The 17,383-nt window shown below is 37.1% G+C and overlaps 1 protein-coding gene across 1 annotated transcript in view; it reads right to left on the bottom strand.

Moving 5' to 3' along the window:
* Positions 1–476: 476 nt before the first annotated feature.
* The window catches only part of KCND2 (potassium voltage-gated channel subfamily D member 2), a 545,404-nt gene continuing 528,497 nt past the window's right edge, over positions 477–17,383 (bottom strand). Inside the window, exons 3-6 of the mRNA XM_043463559.1 lie at positions 10,235–10,330; positions 8,770–8,862; positions 5,036–5,283; positions 477–3,129 (exon numbers count right to left, since the gene is read on the bottom strand). Of these exons, the coding sequence (XP_043319494.1) occupies positions 2,952–3,129; positions 5,036–5,283; positions 8,770–8,862; positions 10,235–10,330 (615 nt within the window). The 3' untranslated portion in view covers positions 477–2,951. The remainder of the gene's footprint in view (positions 3,130–5,035; positions 5,284–8,769; positions 8,863–10,234; positions 10,331–17,383) is intronic.

Raw genomic sequence — 17,383 nt, 5'->3', positions numbered from 1 at the left:
CACTTATATTATCATAGCTAGTAGCTATGTAGAAGTGTGAGTGTGTGTGTGTGAGAGAGAGAGAGAGAGTCGTTCAGTTGTGTCTGACTCTTTGTGATCTCATGGACTGTAGTTCACCAGGCTCCTCAGTCCGTGGAATTCTCTAGGCAAGAATCCTGGAGTGGGTTGCCATTCCCTTCTCCAGCTATGGACGTGTAATTGCCAATATATTTCCAAAAATGACCATTTAAAACAGTGGCACTCTTTTATCTTTAAATGATAGTAACTTTTCTATTGAAGCCTCTGCCGAAATTCCCAATGCTGGCAGAAAATTATTAGCTCCATCATTTAGAGTAGATTTGTTTCACTCACAATCGATGGGTTCTTTGAGTTTGTCCACGTTATAGCTTTCCCAAAATTTGTATGAACAGTATAGTACATAGTAGATTTTGGAAAGGAAGGAAGTCTTAAAAAAAAAAGGGCAACAGTCAACCATGTTGTCCTGTTCGAGCATGCACATGTTTTATTTGAGTATTCTCCAAAGGTCTATTTTTTTCCAGCATAATGCAGATATTATGCTATCCTTGAAATAAGATATATGAATTTCAAACAAAATTGTCAAAAACAATGACCTTGGTTACTCCATATGGTACACAGAAATAATTACATTTCACTTACAATACAGATGCACTTAACACAGTCAGCAATAGTCATTCACCACCAACACAGTATATTTTTAAATCACCTAAAACACCAAAAAGTTTTTTTTTCTTTTCCAAAAGTCTAAAGAAATTAATAGTTTTGGATAAATGATAACTTGAAAAGGAGGCAGAATTGTCAACGGAAATAATCTAACTGCATTTTTAAATGTAATATTAAGACCATGAAAATAGAACTTTTTATTGGGAATAAAGACCTAAGTATTCCTGATTGTGTTTTGTTTAACCTACTTTTTAAAAAGTTTTTCAACAAATGCCATCAAAGAAGTTTCACTATATATTTGCTCTAGAAGCATAAAGTGACATGAGGCAGGTGTTAATATAATTGTTAATATTCACACTTCAGGAAGATTAGTGACTTTTAAAAAGACATACTAGGTATAAAGCCAGTTTTTCCCTAGAGATAGTAGAGTTTATCTGACTTTCACTCAGCAAGTGTTTATAAATCTACTGTGTGCACAGCTTTGTTCTAGAAGCTAGTCTAGAAATGGGAAGCAAGAATTTCTGGCTTTACTTGAAAATGGTTGGATTAATTCCTTTTCATGATAAATTATGGTTAAGCATTTTAAAATCTCTATAGTAGAGGGATAATTATTTACTCTTTCCATGTATTGAAGCTAAACTTTATTCCTTACAGTGGTGGTTTGGAATAAACAAAACTTTTCATTGGACATAAAACTTTTTTACATTGTCACGTGCAGACATGTCTGCTGATATATTTTAAAGGTGAAAAGATATCAAGACTTTTCACTTAAATGTACATAGAGATCAATTTTGCATCATCAAAATCCTGTCCTCCTGATTTAGAGGAGAAAAATTGCTCCTTGCAATAAACAGGAAACTTTCTGAGACAAATCTGTGCTGCCTTCCTCAATGGCATAGAAAGCGTGCTTTCATCAAATACTGCTACATAAAGCACTCCAGTTTATCTCTGCATTTCAATTCACATTAGTTATTCTCAAAACGTATTTGAGATCTAAAGCAAAATAAATAATACATCATGTGAGATTCTGGGATCACTGGTTCTGTGATATTAGTCCCAGCTAATTCGTTTCATGAAACATACAATGATATATCCAGTATCTGGGCTTTTCCATAACAGCAAAAAGTCAGAGATAATTCACAGATGTCAACTCCTTTTTTTCCCTAATTTTTGACAAACGGATAGAGAATGATGGTAATCTGCTGACAAGATAATTTGTTGGGGAATACAAAAGTAGGAAATTCCTTTGAATTACAAAATGTTAGTCTAGTTGATGATGATAAACCCATTAGAAAGATGCTATAGAAATACAGGAACAAATAATTCACTGTCACAGGAATACAGTGGACCAAACAATATTACCGAAAAACGTTTATGGCACAAGGGTTTTGGATTAAAAGGTTATCTAAAACCTGGCCACACCAGAAGTTTTTCTATGGAATGTGGCTCTTAATGTATCTATGAAGATCTGGAAATACAACAACAAAAATATCCTGATTCCTGATACAACAAGTGTACAATTAATTATTGCAGTTGTAACAGTATCTAGGTGCAAGGTAAAACAATGATTGATACTGAACTATCTGAACACTTTAGATGTACTAGTGAGCATCCCCATGAGAAATACTGCAGTTCTAAAAGGAGTTTATTTGCACAGCCCACCATGGAACATGAACAATCAGCTTGTTGTAAGTGCACAGAAATTCCCTCTTTCTACTAGTATAGTTTATCATGCCTATTCTGAAGACAACATAAGGAAACTGAGAAAACGGCTCCAAAGAACTCTAGCATGCATTATGATGGTTTCCTTCAGTCAATACAAATGTGTTGTGTGTTTGTGTTTTTTCAATGTGTAATCATCTTCATCATCGCCAATGTTCATGGTTTTAACAGGAAAAATTTTTATCAAAATGTTTTCCATATTTTTTGTTTTGCATTCAACTGGAACATTATGTTCAAAGATTTATTTTATTAAAAAAGAGTTCTGGTCATAAGAAGCATCAATAGGCGGCATTTCATTTGTGCTCATTCACAAAGTCAAAGGGCCACAGACTATTTTATTTCTCTGTATAACAGGTCAAACTGTCCAGAAATGCCATTTGGTGGTTTTATTTCCATCCACAAGTGTGGAAGCTTTGTGTTTGTTTCATTATCAACCTCCTTGCTTTGTCATTTTAATCTGCAGAGTGTTTATTATTTCTTCTTTCTTCCACACTGGGACTGTTTCCACAGCCAGGGCTCAAATTTTCTTGAACCTGATTCCAATTGTCTTACAGAGCAGACACTCTGACGATATTGCCTCCTGAGTACTCGGGAGACTCTGGCCTGTCATCTCCTTCGGGGGTGGTGACTGGAGGTGTGGGGATGCTTATTATTGCCGTAGTCACATAAGGTTGTTCACAGTTTAGTTTAACGCACTCTTCCATTTTGGCATTTAAACTGGATCGGCTGATGAGGAAGAAAAGATTTAAGAAAGAAGGTTGTTTACTTAAATTTTTTTTTCTTATAACTAAAGAATACATGGTTTCAGGTTTATCATAACATTTTAAAAGGTTAAAAACAATCACCATGACTAAGAAAAATGAAACACCAAAGCTTAAGGTAAATTAACGTGAACATTAGGGCGTTAACATCAAATAAATGTCTAACAGCCAGCTCAGTGTGGTTCAGTTAGTGTTTCTCAGTGTTTCCTGCTTTGAGAATGCAAAAAAGAGGATCAGATGAGTAAGAGGATCAGAGGAGTTTCAGAAAAGCCTAGGCTGAGCAAAGTAAAAGAGTTTTCTTTAAGATAGGATCTCTGAGAGGTCTGAGATACCATAATGAAAGGGATGGGCTTCCCAGGTGGCACTAGTGGTGAAGAATCCTCCTGCCAATGCAGGAGATGTGGGTTTGATCCCTGGATTGGGAAGATCCTCTGGAGAAGGAAATGGCAACCCACCCCAGTATTCCTGCTTGGAAAATCCCATGGACAGAGGAACCTAGTGGGCTATAGTCTGTGGGGTTGCAAAAGAGTTGGACATGACATAGCGATTAAAAAACAATAACAATGAAGGGGAGATACCCTGTGGATATATCTTAATTCTTTTGACCACAGAATCATTTTACTATCTTGTCTCTTTGGGATACAGGATGCTCTTAAAGCTCTCAACTTAGTGACAGTAAACGTTAAGAATTCAAGTTAGTCATTATCAATACTTAAAAGTTTCCCCCAGTGTTATTCTTGCATGAGTTATATATACTCTGTGTGAGGGGGAGGGAGGAAAAGGGATAAGGAGTGTAGACATAGGAGCTTTAAACTATTCTTTTTCATAGGAAACTTAATTAAGATCTTTGTGGCCCAAGATTTTTTTTTTTTTCTGAACACTTCTCCATTTCCTACCTTGTTTTGGAATAAATGTAAAGCAACATACAGGTAGACTATCTTAGAGACAGAAATCTTCATTGCTCCAATATTTAACATTCTGATTCCAGAAACATCTGATTACATAAAATCGACAGAGCCTGAATTCAGAAGCTCGTCTAGACTTTCCAAAGATGATTGGATGTCAACAAAGAAGTTGGACTGAATTAATGGTTTGTTAATCTGAAAAGGTAAGCTTTTTAATTTGAAGAGCAAAGGAAAATCATTTGGGCAGAAATCAATATTTTTAACGATTTACCTGGTTGAAATGTACTACTTATTATTACACATGCATGATTATGGTCAAAACAAGTGGCACATAAAGAGAAGCAATGGGAAAATGCCAATAGAAAAATTACCTTAAATTGTCCATAAACTCACCAGAGGTAAACAATTTGAACGGTTCACTTACCTTTGTTTTTGGTATTGGATTGGTTTTTGTGTTTGTTGAGGCCCAAAATACCTTCACGATCAAAACTGTATACTGATTCAAAATATCCTTCTGGCATAGTTTTATTTTTCACTGTGACAACGACTATGTTGATATATTTTGGCGTGTATTGAATACCTTTCAATCATATCAGTGTTAATTTGTCACTTGTGGTTGTGTTGACTATAATTTCAGGTCATTCATGTTTACTTAGGGGACTCCCAAGTGGAGAGGTATCTGCTTAAGAAAAAGTTGTGAGGTTGAAGAGGTAGAAATATATTTGTGAATGCCTGACCTTCTTATCTTCTTTCTATTCTTTTAGTACTGATTTAGCTACTACCTTTGCCTCTTCATGAATATTACAGTAGCTCGATTTTCCTACTTGTTTCAGATCAGTTTTGTCTCATTCTAAACCCAAGGAGCTAGGATTTAGATGCCATAGAGGTAGCAACATGACAGCCGGTGCAGCTGTGCTCTGAAAAATAGCACAGGTGTGTGGACGCACACAAGTTAATCTCAGGTACCTGTTAGATAGTGGGGTTCTCTCCACACATCTAATCTGAATCGTGCTGAGTTCTTGCACGCTCCCTCGGTGGCTTCCAGATACGTTGGCGTTTGGAATGCGAAAGGTTTTTTTGTGTCGTCTTGAACAGCAAGTGCTGGTGACTCCTTGTTGTGAAGAAAGAGAGGGACTGTGACTTGAAGGACGATTAACTGTTGCAACTTCCATGCAGCTTTCTTCAAAGACTTGTTCATCCACAAATTCGTGATTCTATTTCGTAGTGGGAAGAAATGTGGAGAAAGCACAGAAACACAGTTTAACTTTAAAAAAATTTCTTTATTATTTTTAGTGAAGTATAGTTGACTTACAATATTATCACATTTTACCTTAAAAAAAAAAAGATTTGAATAGCTTTTTTTTTTTTTAGAACTCAAATATGCCCACAGTACATTTAGAATGGGTAAAGAAAATACCATTTTCATAATAATTAGAATAGCAAATTTTCTTGTTGTCGTTTGTATGAAAATAATATCTCTCCAGTTAGAATCTGAGATTGATATACACAGGCTGATTTAGCATCCATTATAGACTAACTTTATTTGAAATATCATTTATTAATTTAAACATACAATCTGGAAGTTATAAACTAAATATTAAAACCCTCAAAAATGAGTATAGATAATACCCATAGGGAATGTGCAAATTTACATGTATGTTATTTTTTAAACAAATTGACAGACTGGAGTTATGATAAAGAGACTATTTTAATAGAATGTTCCAAGTTAGATTGTCTGTTATATATTAGCAAATATTTTCACATGGGATTGAAAATATTTTTTAATCAGAAAAATGAGATAACTAAGATATTTCCCATTTCTTTAGATGCTGCTCTAAAATTCCCAGTGTATAGAAAAATGACTTATTAAATAAGTAACATATATTTATCAAAATATATTACTTTATATTTGACCTAGAAGTGGTTAACACTGAACTTCTGAGGTCTCCATTCTTATCTTTGTAATATATTACTGGTTGGACCCATGATCTGTACCTTTGATCTTATAACCCAGAAGTCGACAGTGGTGGACATCATTTCACATAGCACATCATACAGAAACACAGTGTAAAATTTAATTTTAAAATATTTAATAAAGAATTGGCTCATAAACTGCGTATGGAAGACTTTTACCTCAGAAATAAAAGAGAAAACATTTTTGGTTTGAACTACTAAGAATGTTTTCAACTACTATTATTTTTTTGTGTGTGTGTGGGAATAGTCTTATAATGGAAGGCTTTGCTCATGCCAAATTTCACTTAACCATCTCTCATCCAAAAATATTAGTAAAACAATGGAAGGAAATTGCTGGCTAATAGGAAATAGATTGCTTTAGTTATTCATTTTGCCATTTCTTTGCTAAGATAAGCATTTTGCAGTAAATGAAATTTAAGATTCTATTTAAAGTCCAGAGGATAATATGATCATCTAAGACAGAATTTCATGTTAAATATTAATTTTTATAGAAAAAACTATTGCTTACAAAGGAGTCACAATCTGTTGTCTTCTCTTACATGCACATTTCACACACAATATACAAGTTATAAGGCATGACATCCTAATTTATCTAATCAGTGATTGGCAGGGAAGAAGCCATTTTGTGACAGATTATCACATATTCTGGAGTAGGTAGCTCCATTTAAACTATAATAGTAACTCAGTTTAGTGTTAATAATAATTTAGTGTTACATAATTTATGATTAAAATCACCCTAAAAAGCTTCCCTCGTGGCTGTGATGGTAAAGAAACTGACTGCAATGCAAGTTCATGGGGTCACAAAGTGTTGGATGTGACTGAGCAACTAACACTTTCACAAAAGGTAAAATAGTCAAAAAATGAAAATAAAAAGAAAAAAATGGTAGGGATAAATACATTTGATTAGTGTAGTCATTTAACTTTCAAAGTTATCCTAATATAGAACCTTATTTAAGATACTAATATAATCAGTAACCACTTGTTTAAAACCTTCAAATATTTTTCCCTTTACTGTGAGATAAAGATCAAAATTCTTTATGTGCCTCCAAAACCCAAGGTCATCTGCCCACTGACTTTCTCTGTTCCTCCTTTGTGTTACAGGAAAGGACAAAATCTGACTCTATGTTGGATCTGCTTATTGAACCTTTTGCTCCCTGTTGCTTTTGTGTACTGAAAGGATACTGTCTATACATAGCGGCCTGACTTGGGGAACCCTGCCCTTCTGCGTGAATATTAAACCAGTGTGCTTTTGTTGAGGGAGACATCCTGACCCTGTCCATCTGGTACAGGCAGGGAGAAATTAATATATCCCCTCCCCGAAGCCGAGCATTCCAGATGTATGCAAGATTAATAGCCTTTTTATTTTACTTCCTCACGTCCCTCCTCTCTGTCCTATAGGAGAACCTGGCGTTCAGACTTTGGTAAGATGGTTATTTTGAGACATTAGTTGGCCATCTTCTTGGTCTGCCGACTTTCTGAATAAAGTTGTTATTTCTTGCCTCAACACCTCGTCTCCAATTTATAGGACTGTCATGTAGTGAATAGAGTGAGCTTGGACTTGATAATACTTGTGCCACAGTACCCTCTTTCTTTCTGACAACCCTCAATTTCCTTTCCTTCCTCTGAGGCCAAGTTCCAGTCTTCTCCAGGTACTTACACCTACTTTTAGCCCCTTCATCTCTTTGCTTAACTAACTCATAATCGTCCTATGGGTCTCAACTCAATTTTCTCCAGGAAGCCTTGCCTGATCCTGTACCCTCTGGCTGCACCTTCTTCACCCCTAGTCCACTGGGGCCTCATTGTTTTTTCCCTGCTTATTGTCCTTCTCCAGTAACATCCATATTTTGTCCCAAACCTGGAGGCTCAAGTAGGCCAGAGGTCATACCTGACTTCATGGTGTATCTTGGGTCTGGTTGACTGTCTGATACATTACAGGCAAGAAATACATATTGGTTGAAATACTATATAGATAAATGAATAAATGGATGAACAATATGTCAGAACTGACTACAAATATGTGTCTCTGGTGAGTGGACAAGCAGACTTGATTCAAATACAGTGAAAATTTTATTCTGCTCTGTGGTCACAGACTGTGATCCCTTTTGACAACCTATCTAAGGAACAGATGCCTTTGTTAAAGAGGAGGTCCAACTGGGAGCTTATAAGGGAAGAAATGCAGACTCAATCCTCAGGCCCTAGGGGTGTACCAGTAATTAAATGTGTCATTTTTCTTAAGAGAATAGATAGTTTTTATTGTCTATCTCTGTTCATTATACCTGTGAATGAAAGAAACACTTATTTTCATTTATTCTCTATTTTGTTATTGCTATTCCCTTTTCCCAGATGTCAGGAACACTTAAACTTCATTATTTTTTTCTGTTTAATCAGCATTTTAAGAAGCAGGAAAAGATATTTTATAGAACTTGCAGTTAGCTATTGGAACACAACTTTCTATCTACATTCAACTGATATTTTAGCCCAAAGTTAAGATCACCCCTAAAGTTAATAACATTTTAAATAAGTCTATAAAATACTTTCTATGTTGAAATGTCACTAGAGCCTTTCAAAATAATTTCAATTATTGTGGATTTTTTTTGGGAGGGGAGCTTGGTATGTTTTGCCGTAATGCAGACAGTGAAATCACACTTGGAAACCTTAAATATTCACAGAAACCAATGGGATTACTGTCTGAGTTGCAGGGGCAGGCAGTCCTGCCTTTTCCTTACCGTGGTTTTTTCTAGGCAGTGAAGCAGGTGGTGGTGCTGGGTTTCAAAGCTGGAGCCAGATTTGCTAACAAAGGCCTGCTCATCCTCGGAGGACTGTTAAGAGAGAGAAGACAGAAGGGCTTTCTATTTTATTTGCAAACAATGAGAATCTCAGCTACATATTTCTACTGAGAGATCTGGCCTATTTTCTGAGATTAAATGGCAGTATTTTATTTTTACTTTCTTTTTTTTAACTGAAAAGGATCAAATATAGAGTTCCTTTTGAGTTTGATAATCATCACTTACATTTTCATCAAATTAGTGGTCTCAGCTTTTAGACTTGCCTCCCTGAATTGAAAATATAATTCTCTTTTACTCATTCATCTCCCAGTTACCTTTGAAAGTCTGAGAGCCATTATTTTTGGATAATAATTTTTAACCTAGTACTTAGATAATCCTGAAACCACATCATGCTCACCTACACAAAAGCTATTATGTAATAAGTAAAGATGATTGGGATCCTAAATATTAAAAGAAAGTTTTAAGGTGACAATTAAGTTTCTCAAATTACATTTCATACTATGTGACTTTTATAACACTGAATGATGTTCCTTCCTCAATAAGAAGTACAGTAAGTCCCTTACATACAAACCTTCAAGTTGTGAGCTTTCAAAGATGCAAATGTACATCTGGTTCCAGCAAGGAACCAGAACTTGTGCCATCAAATCCAGGTGTGAGTGAAATTGCGGCTTGCCTTCCCACTCCTATCACTGACGAGTCTTTAGCTCTACCATCTCCCATGCCTCTCCCTCCTCCAGTCAGTAACTCTTGCCTATTCACTCAATGCAGTCCCTGCGTGCGGCTGTGGTTCTGTACTATATAGTACAGTATACCTTTTCAAGGTGCTAGCTATACTGTCAGATTAAAAATGTTTTCTTTATTTTTTGTGTTTGTTTTTTACTATTTGTGTGAAAAGGATTATAAAGCTATTAAAGTACAGTACTATATAGGTGATTGTGTTAGTTGGGTATCCAGGCTAACTCTGTTGGACTTATGAACACATTGGCCTTATGAACGCATTCTCAGTTTGGAGCTTGTTGGTATGTAGGGGACTTACTGTAAAACGAGATATCACATCACCCCTTCCATCGACACCCAAATGAACTTTAAGGAACACACCTAAGTTTGAAATAAAAAACCTAGGTATCTGAACTGTTGAGAATTTTCCCCATGTTTACATGAGATAGTGCCAAATACTGCCCGATCATGAATGAGAATCATGACTCACTGGCAGTATGACATATCCCAGCTTCTAGCCTACAGCCAATAAGATGGTACAGGGTGAGGTTACATTAACAAATGACACTTTTGTTGTTTCAGAGCCATTTTCATAATTACTCACAATAAAATTACATGGTTAAGTAGAACTAAATCAATATTGCACCAATAAGTTGAACATTAAAAGAAGAGAAATTCTTGACTGTACCTGCAGTTGGTTACTGAGTAAGCCATTCCGTTTGCTCTGCATGTAAGCATTTGCACTACCGCTTTTGGCTGCCCGGATCCTGGCCAGTCTGGCTTTCTATAGGAGCAAAAAAAAAAAAAAAACAATGTCCTCCTAAGATCTATGATTGGTTTTCTTAAAACACTGATTGCACGCTTATATAATCCTGTTATCAGCACACATATTTAAAAAAGCATACCAGCTTTTCACATTAACAATTGAAAAATAAGCTTTCAACATTTGAGTGTTTGATTTTAGCTAACATTTATCACTGAGATTCTTGTGTTGTTGAAAGAGGGTGTTTGCTATGACCAGTGTGTTCTCTTGGCAAAACTCTATTAGCCTTTGCCCTGCTTCATTCCGTACTCCAAGGCCAAATTTGCCTATTACTCCAGCTGTTTCTTGACTTCCTACTTTTGCATTCCAGTCCCCTATAATGAAAAGGACATCTTTTATGGGTGTTATTCTAAAAGGTCTTGTAGGTCTTCATAGAACCATTCAACTTCAGCTTCTTCAGTGTTACTGGTTGGGGTATAGGCTTGGATTACTGTGATATTGAATGGTTTACCTTGGAAACGAACAGAGGTCATTCTGTCGTTTTTGAGATTGCATCCAAGTGCTGTATTTCAGACTCTTTTGTTGGCCATGATGGCTACTCCATTTCTTCTAAGGGATTCCTGCCCACAGTAGTAGATATAATGGTCATCTGAGTTAAATTCACCCATTCCAGTCCATTTTAGTTCGCTGATTCCTAGAATGTTGACATTCACTCTTGCCATCTCCTGTTTGACCACTTCCAATTTGCCTTGATTCATGGACCTAACATTCCAGGTTCCTATGCAATATTGCTCTTTACAGCATCAGACTTTGCTTCTATCACCAGTCACATCCACAACTGGGTGTTGTTTTTGCTTTGGCTCCATCCCTTCATTCTTTCTGGAGTTATTTCTCCACTGATCTCCAGTAGCATATTAGGCACCTACCGACCTGGGGAGTTCCTCTTTCAGTATCCTCTCATTTTGCCCTTTCATACTGTTCATGGGGTTCTCAAGGCAAGAATACTGAAGTGGTTTGCCAATCCCTTCTTCAGTGGACCACATTCTGTCAGAGTTTTGCCAAGAGAACACACTGGTCATAGCAAACACCCTCTTCCAACAACACAAGAGAAGACTCTACACATGGACATCACCAGATGGTCAACACTGAAATCAGATTGATTATATTCTTTGCAGCCAAAGATGGAGAAGCTCTATACAGTCAGCGAAAACAAGACCGGGAGCTGACTGTGGCTCAGATCATGAACTCCTTAGTGCCAAATTCAGACTTAAACTGAAGAAAGTAGGAAAACCACTAGACCATTCAGGTATGACCTAAATCAAATCCCCTATGGCTATACAGTGGGAGTGAGAAATAGATTTAAGGGACTAGATCTGATAGACAGAGTGTCCGAAGAACTATGGATGGAGGTTCGTGACATTGTACAGGAGACAGGGATCAAGACCATCCCCATAGAAAAGAAATGCAAAAAGGCAAAATGGTTGTCTGAGGAGGCCTTACAAATAGCTGTGAAAAGAAGAGAAGCGAAAAGCAAAGGAGAAAAGGAAATATATTCCCATTTGAATGCAGAGTCCCAAAGAATAACCAGGAGAGATAAGAAAGCCTTCCTCAGCGATCAATGCAAAGAAATAGAGGGAAACAACAGAATGGGAAAGACTAGAGATCTCTTCAAGAAAATTAGAGATACCAAGGGAATATTTCATGCAAAGATGGGTTTGATAAAGGACAGAAATGGTATGGACCTAGCAGAAGCAGAAGATATTAAGAAGGGGTGGCAAGAATACACAGAAGAACTGTACAAAAAAGATCTTCATGACCCAGATAATCACGCTGGCGTGATCACTCACCTAGAGCCAGACATCCTGGAATGTGAAGTCAAATGGGCCTTAGAAAGTATCACTATGAACAAAGCTAGTGGAGGTGATGGAATTCCAGTTGAGTTATTTCAAATCCTGAAAAATAATGCTGTGAAAGTGATGCACTCAATATGCCAGCAAATTTGGAAAACTCAGCAGTGGCCACAGGACTGGAAAATGTCAGTTTTCATTCCAATCCCTAAGAAAGGCAATCCCAAAGAATGCTCTAACTACTGCACAATCGCACTCATCTTACACACTAGTAAAGTAATGCTCAAAATTCTCCAAGCCAGGCTTCAGCAATACGTGAACCATGAACTTCCAGATGTTCAAGCTGGTTTTAGAAAAGGCAGAGGAACCAGAGATCAAATTGCCAACATCCACTGGATCATCGAAAAGCAAGAGAGTTCCAGAAAAACATGTATTTCTGCTTTATTGACTACGCCAAAGCCTTTGACTGTGTGGATCACAATAAACTGCAAAATTCTGAAAGAAATGGGAATACCAGACCACCTGACCTGCTTCTTGAGAAACCTGTATGCAGGTCAGGAAGCAACAGTTAGAATTAGAAATGGAACAACAGACTGGTTCCAAATAGGAAAAGGAGTATGTCAAGGCTGTATATTGTCACCCTGCTTATTTAACTTATACGCAGAGTATATCATGAGAAACGCTGGGCTGGAAGAAGCACAATCTGGAGTCAAGATTGCCGGGAGAAATATCAATAACCTCAGATATGCAGATGACACCACCCTTATGGCAGAAAGTGAAGAGGAACTAAAGAGCCTCTTGATGAAAGTGAAAGAGGAGAGTGAAAAAGTTGGCATAAAGCTCAACATTCAGAAAACTAAGATCATGGCATCTGGTCCCATCACCTCATGGGAAATAGATGGAGAGACAGTGGAAACAGTGTCAGACTTTATTTTTTGGGGCTCCAAAATCACTGTAGATGGTGACTGCCACCATGAAATTAAAAGACACTTACTCCTTGGAAGAAAAGTTAGGACCAACCTAGATAGCATATTTAAAAGCAGAGACATTACTTTGCCAACAAAGTTCCATCTGGTCAAGGCTATGGTTTTTCCAGTGGTTATGTATGGATGTGAGAGTTGGACTGTGAAGAAAACTGAGTGCCGAAAAATTGATGCTTTTGAACCATGGAGTTGAAGAAGACTCTTGAGAGTCCCTTGGATTGCAAGGAGATCCAACCAGTCCATCCTTAAGGAGATCAGTCCTGAGTGTTCATTGGAAGGACTGATGTTGAAGCTGAAACTCCAGTACTTTGGCCACCTCATGTGAAGAGCTGACTCATTGGAAAAGATCCTGATGCTGGGAGGGATTGGGGGCAGGAGGAGAAGGGGACGACAGAGGATGAGATGGCTGGATGGCATCACCAACTTGATGGACATGTGTTTGAGTAAACTCCAAGAGCTGGTGATGGTCAGGGAGGCCTGGCGTGCTGCGATTCACGGGGTTGCAAAGAGTTGGACATGATTGAATGAATGAACTGGACTGAACTGAGTGAAATGAAGACCCAGCAGACTAGCCACCAACTTCTTTTCATTTAAACTAATGTTCTTTTTAAATTTAGTATTAAGTTCCAGGAACCTACTGCCGTTCTTCTCTTTCTTCCTCTCCTCCCCACTCCTTCCCTCCCTTCTCCTCTCTGTTTCTTACCTTCCTCCCTCCCTCTCTCCTTCCTTCTTTCAGTCCCTCTCAAAAAAAAAAAAAAAAAAAAAAGACTATTCAGTTGAATCTGCATCTTTGAATTTCAAATTTTGTTTTTGCAACTATTTTTATTAAATTGGCCAATGAAGTCCCCATACCGAACAACAAGGGCTCTCTTAAAAAAAAATCCTCAAATTTATCCACTTTGTTTACTGGTTGGACTTTGATAGTCCATTCTACTTTAAATCTGTTGTTCTATACATGCCCCGGACATTCATGGTAAGGGTCTGGTTTTTGCTTCCTGAGGAGCACTAATTTTGTGATCATTCTGTTCAGATGAAACATGTCTAGCGAGTGTATTAAGAAAGTGACTGGGAAGACTTGGGTAAGAACTTGTACAGTTACCCTACAGTGACTCCTTTGCCTTTTCTAAACAACCAGAGGGAGACTATCTCAGTCTCTAATCCTGGAATCTTCTTTTTAACAAAACTATTTTAATGATCTAGGTTTTTAAAATGGAAAATGAATATGTCTGCATGATACAAATTTTGACACTACAAAAGTACATGAAAAACAAGTCTCTCTTGGCTTACCTACTCCTGTCCTTCAGAGGCAACTACTGGCAAAATTTCTAGAGACTTTTACTAGAAATATACTAAGCAAATAAAAGTAAATATATATATATATTCATAAGTATGCATCCATACATTTTTATTCATTTGGGATGATTTGCTGCACAGTCTTCTGCATGCAACTTTTTTCATTTAGTATGGGTTGGACTCCTCCCATATCTCCACATATAGAACCACCTCATTTATTTATGATTGTATAATATACCAGTATAGGAATGAAGCATCCTTTAGGTAGCAAACCAATCACAATGAATTTTCAAGGCATTTGTTTGGGCTACTACCAGCAATGCTGCCCCTTGGAACCTCAGGATGAGCTGATCTGCAATTTCTAGAAGTAGAATTATTCCTGGATCAAAGGGTATACGTGCATGTGTTTTGTTTGCTAGGTTTTACCAAACTTCCCTCCAAAGTGGTACCAAGGTGCCTTTTTACCAACACCCACAGAATTTGACAGTAACACCAAGATGTTCGAAGCTCTCAAAATAGCATTAAGATAGCACCTGGATTCAACCTCACCCCTTCCCTCTTACTCTGTGAATTTCTTCTTCCTGTGTGCCAATCCTGGGTTAAAATAATAGTCTGTACAAAGATCATTTTATAAGTGATGAGAAAACTAGACAAATTTCACTGTTGGCACGATAGTGTTTAGATGATTCAAAATACTGAGACAATGCTTGAGAATGAAACTGGAAGGTAGAAAATGTTTAATTTGAAAAGCTGTGCTGTGCAGCCAGGATTTCAGGACAGACAATAAAACAACAGGAAGTGACAAGCAGGTTTGGAAATGATTTAGAATTGATGTAATAATTCAGAAATAAGTAATAGAAAATATACATTAGGTTTCCAGAAAGGGGCTATGGTTGAAACATCAATCCTAAAGTCTCACTAGTCTCCTGGAACGTTCAATGCCTTTTGTGGTTCCCTTTGTCCCTTGACCTTCCTCTCCCCCACTCTTTTTTTTTGCAGCCACTGAGTGTAATTATATTACCTATATCACAGTTACTAGTCTCACCTATGTCATTCTCCAAGCATTTAGCCTCAGTATGAGGAAATATCACTTTCTTTCATAAATGAGACATGCACACTACTCAAAGAGACCCTCCGAGAAAGGAAAATGACATATTTTCCATAATAAAAACCTACATATTACAGAAACCGCTACTGCAGAAGTAGTTCTAAGTTGAGGAAAAGAAACAGTTGAGTTTTAGCGACAGAATAGCCGTTTTCCTAAGGCAGGTACTGTGTTAGGAAAAGAACCAGTTTCTTTCACGACTTTTCTTTTGGTTTACTACATACAATACTACGGGTTAATTGGTGGACTCGGTCTTGTGGAGCACCATGCTAAATGTCTGTTGAATGCTAGCCTTCAACCAGAAGACCAGAAATAGTAGATTGATAAATGGAAATAAGTATAAGGCATCACAATGCAAGACATGGTCCCTGCTCTCAAGACATATTAAACTTTGGCTAGGAAGATACTATTCATAAAAAGACAAAAGTCAAAAATAAAGTGAGATGTGTGGAAAGAGTAACATGGAAACGTATACTGCCAAATGTAAAATAGATAGCCAAAGGGAATTTGCTGTATGGCTAAGGAAACTCAAACAGGGCCTCTGTATCAACCTAGAGGGGCGGGATGGGGAGCGAGATGGGAGGGAAATTCAAAAGGGAGGAGATATATGTATACCTATGGCTGATTCATGTTGAGGTTTGACAGAAAACAAACCTTTACAAAACCTTTTGGGTTTTGTAAAGCAATTATCTATCCATAAAAAATAAGTAAATTAAAAAAAAATAGAGGCAAACAGAATTGTCAAATGGAGACTAGAGATAGCAAGTGACATAGGATTTGGGAGGAAGAGAGAAATGACTGCTATGGGAAGGTTTCACTGAGAATGCAGGACTTGGGACAGTAAGATTCAGAAATCTCAACAGAGTAAGAAAAGAGATTAAGTGTCTCTTCATATTCTGTCATTCTATCCTGGTGTGTGTGTGTGTGTTAGAAGAGGATTTCTCTTGAGATACTGAACATTTGTTATTATAATTGAAAAGGGCAAATGCAGGTATGCAAGATTCTCATTTTTTACTTAAACCCTCCACAAAGTGGTTAAAATTTTGAGTACAGTATTGTTTGCATACCTATTTTTATTTTGTATAAGTTTTTGCTTGAGCTTGGTGCTGGCAGTGGGATTGCATATCAAAAATTTTGGCCTCAAAATCATTTTGTTATATTATTTATTATTCAGCTTGACTGCTACCTTTTACTGAATGGACATCTTACTTGACTGAATTTAGCAGGTTATTTCTGCATAACTTTGATATTTGTCAAATCACCCAGTTTCAGATAAATCTAAATTATTTTAGCCTAATAAATGTTTATTATTTTTTAAGACATTTCTTGGGAAGGAAAATAGAAAATATCCCTTGGTGACTTATTTAGTTCCATATTCTTCTTTCTTTCTTAGATAACTATGTTCAGTTTATTGGTCACAGACTATTTACTGAACTTGTCATTTTAAGTTATTATATTTTATAAACAGTGCTGCGATGAACATCGGGGTGCACGTGTCTCTTTCAGATCTGGTTTCCTCTGTGTGTATGCCCAGAAGTGGGATTGCTGGGTCATATGGCAGTTCTATTTCCAGTTTTTTAAGGAATCTCCACACTGTTCTCCATAGTGGCTGTACTAGTTTGCATTCCCACCAACAGTGTAAGAGGGTTCCCTTTTCTCCACACCCTCTCCAGCATTTATTGCTTGTAGACTTTTGGATAGCAGCCATTCTGATTGGCGTGTAATGGTACCTCATTGAGGTTTTGACTTGCATTACTGTTTATAATAGCCAGGACATGGAAGCAACCTAGATGCCCATCAGCAGACGAATGGATGAGGAAGCTGTGGTACATATACACAGTGGAAT

This window comes from Cervus canadensis, chromosome 3, assembly GCF_019320065.1.
Source record: "Cervus canadensis isolate Bull #8, Minnesota chromosome 3, ASM1932006v1, whole genome shotgun sequence".
Lineage (NCBI taxonomy): Eukaryota > Metazoa > Chordata > Mammalia > Artiodactyla > Cervidae > Cervus > Cervus canadensis.
This window is presented reverse-complemented; position numbering and strand designations above follow the sequence as displayed.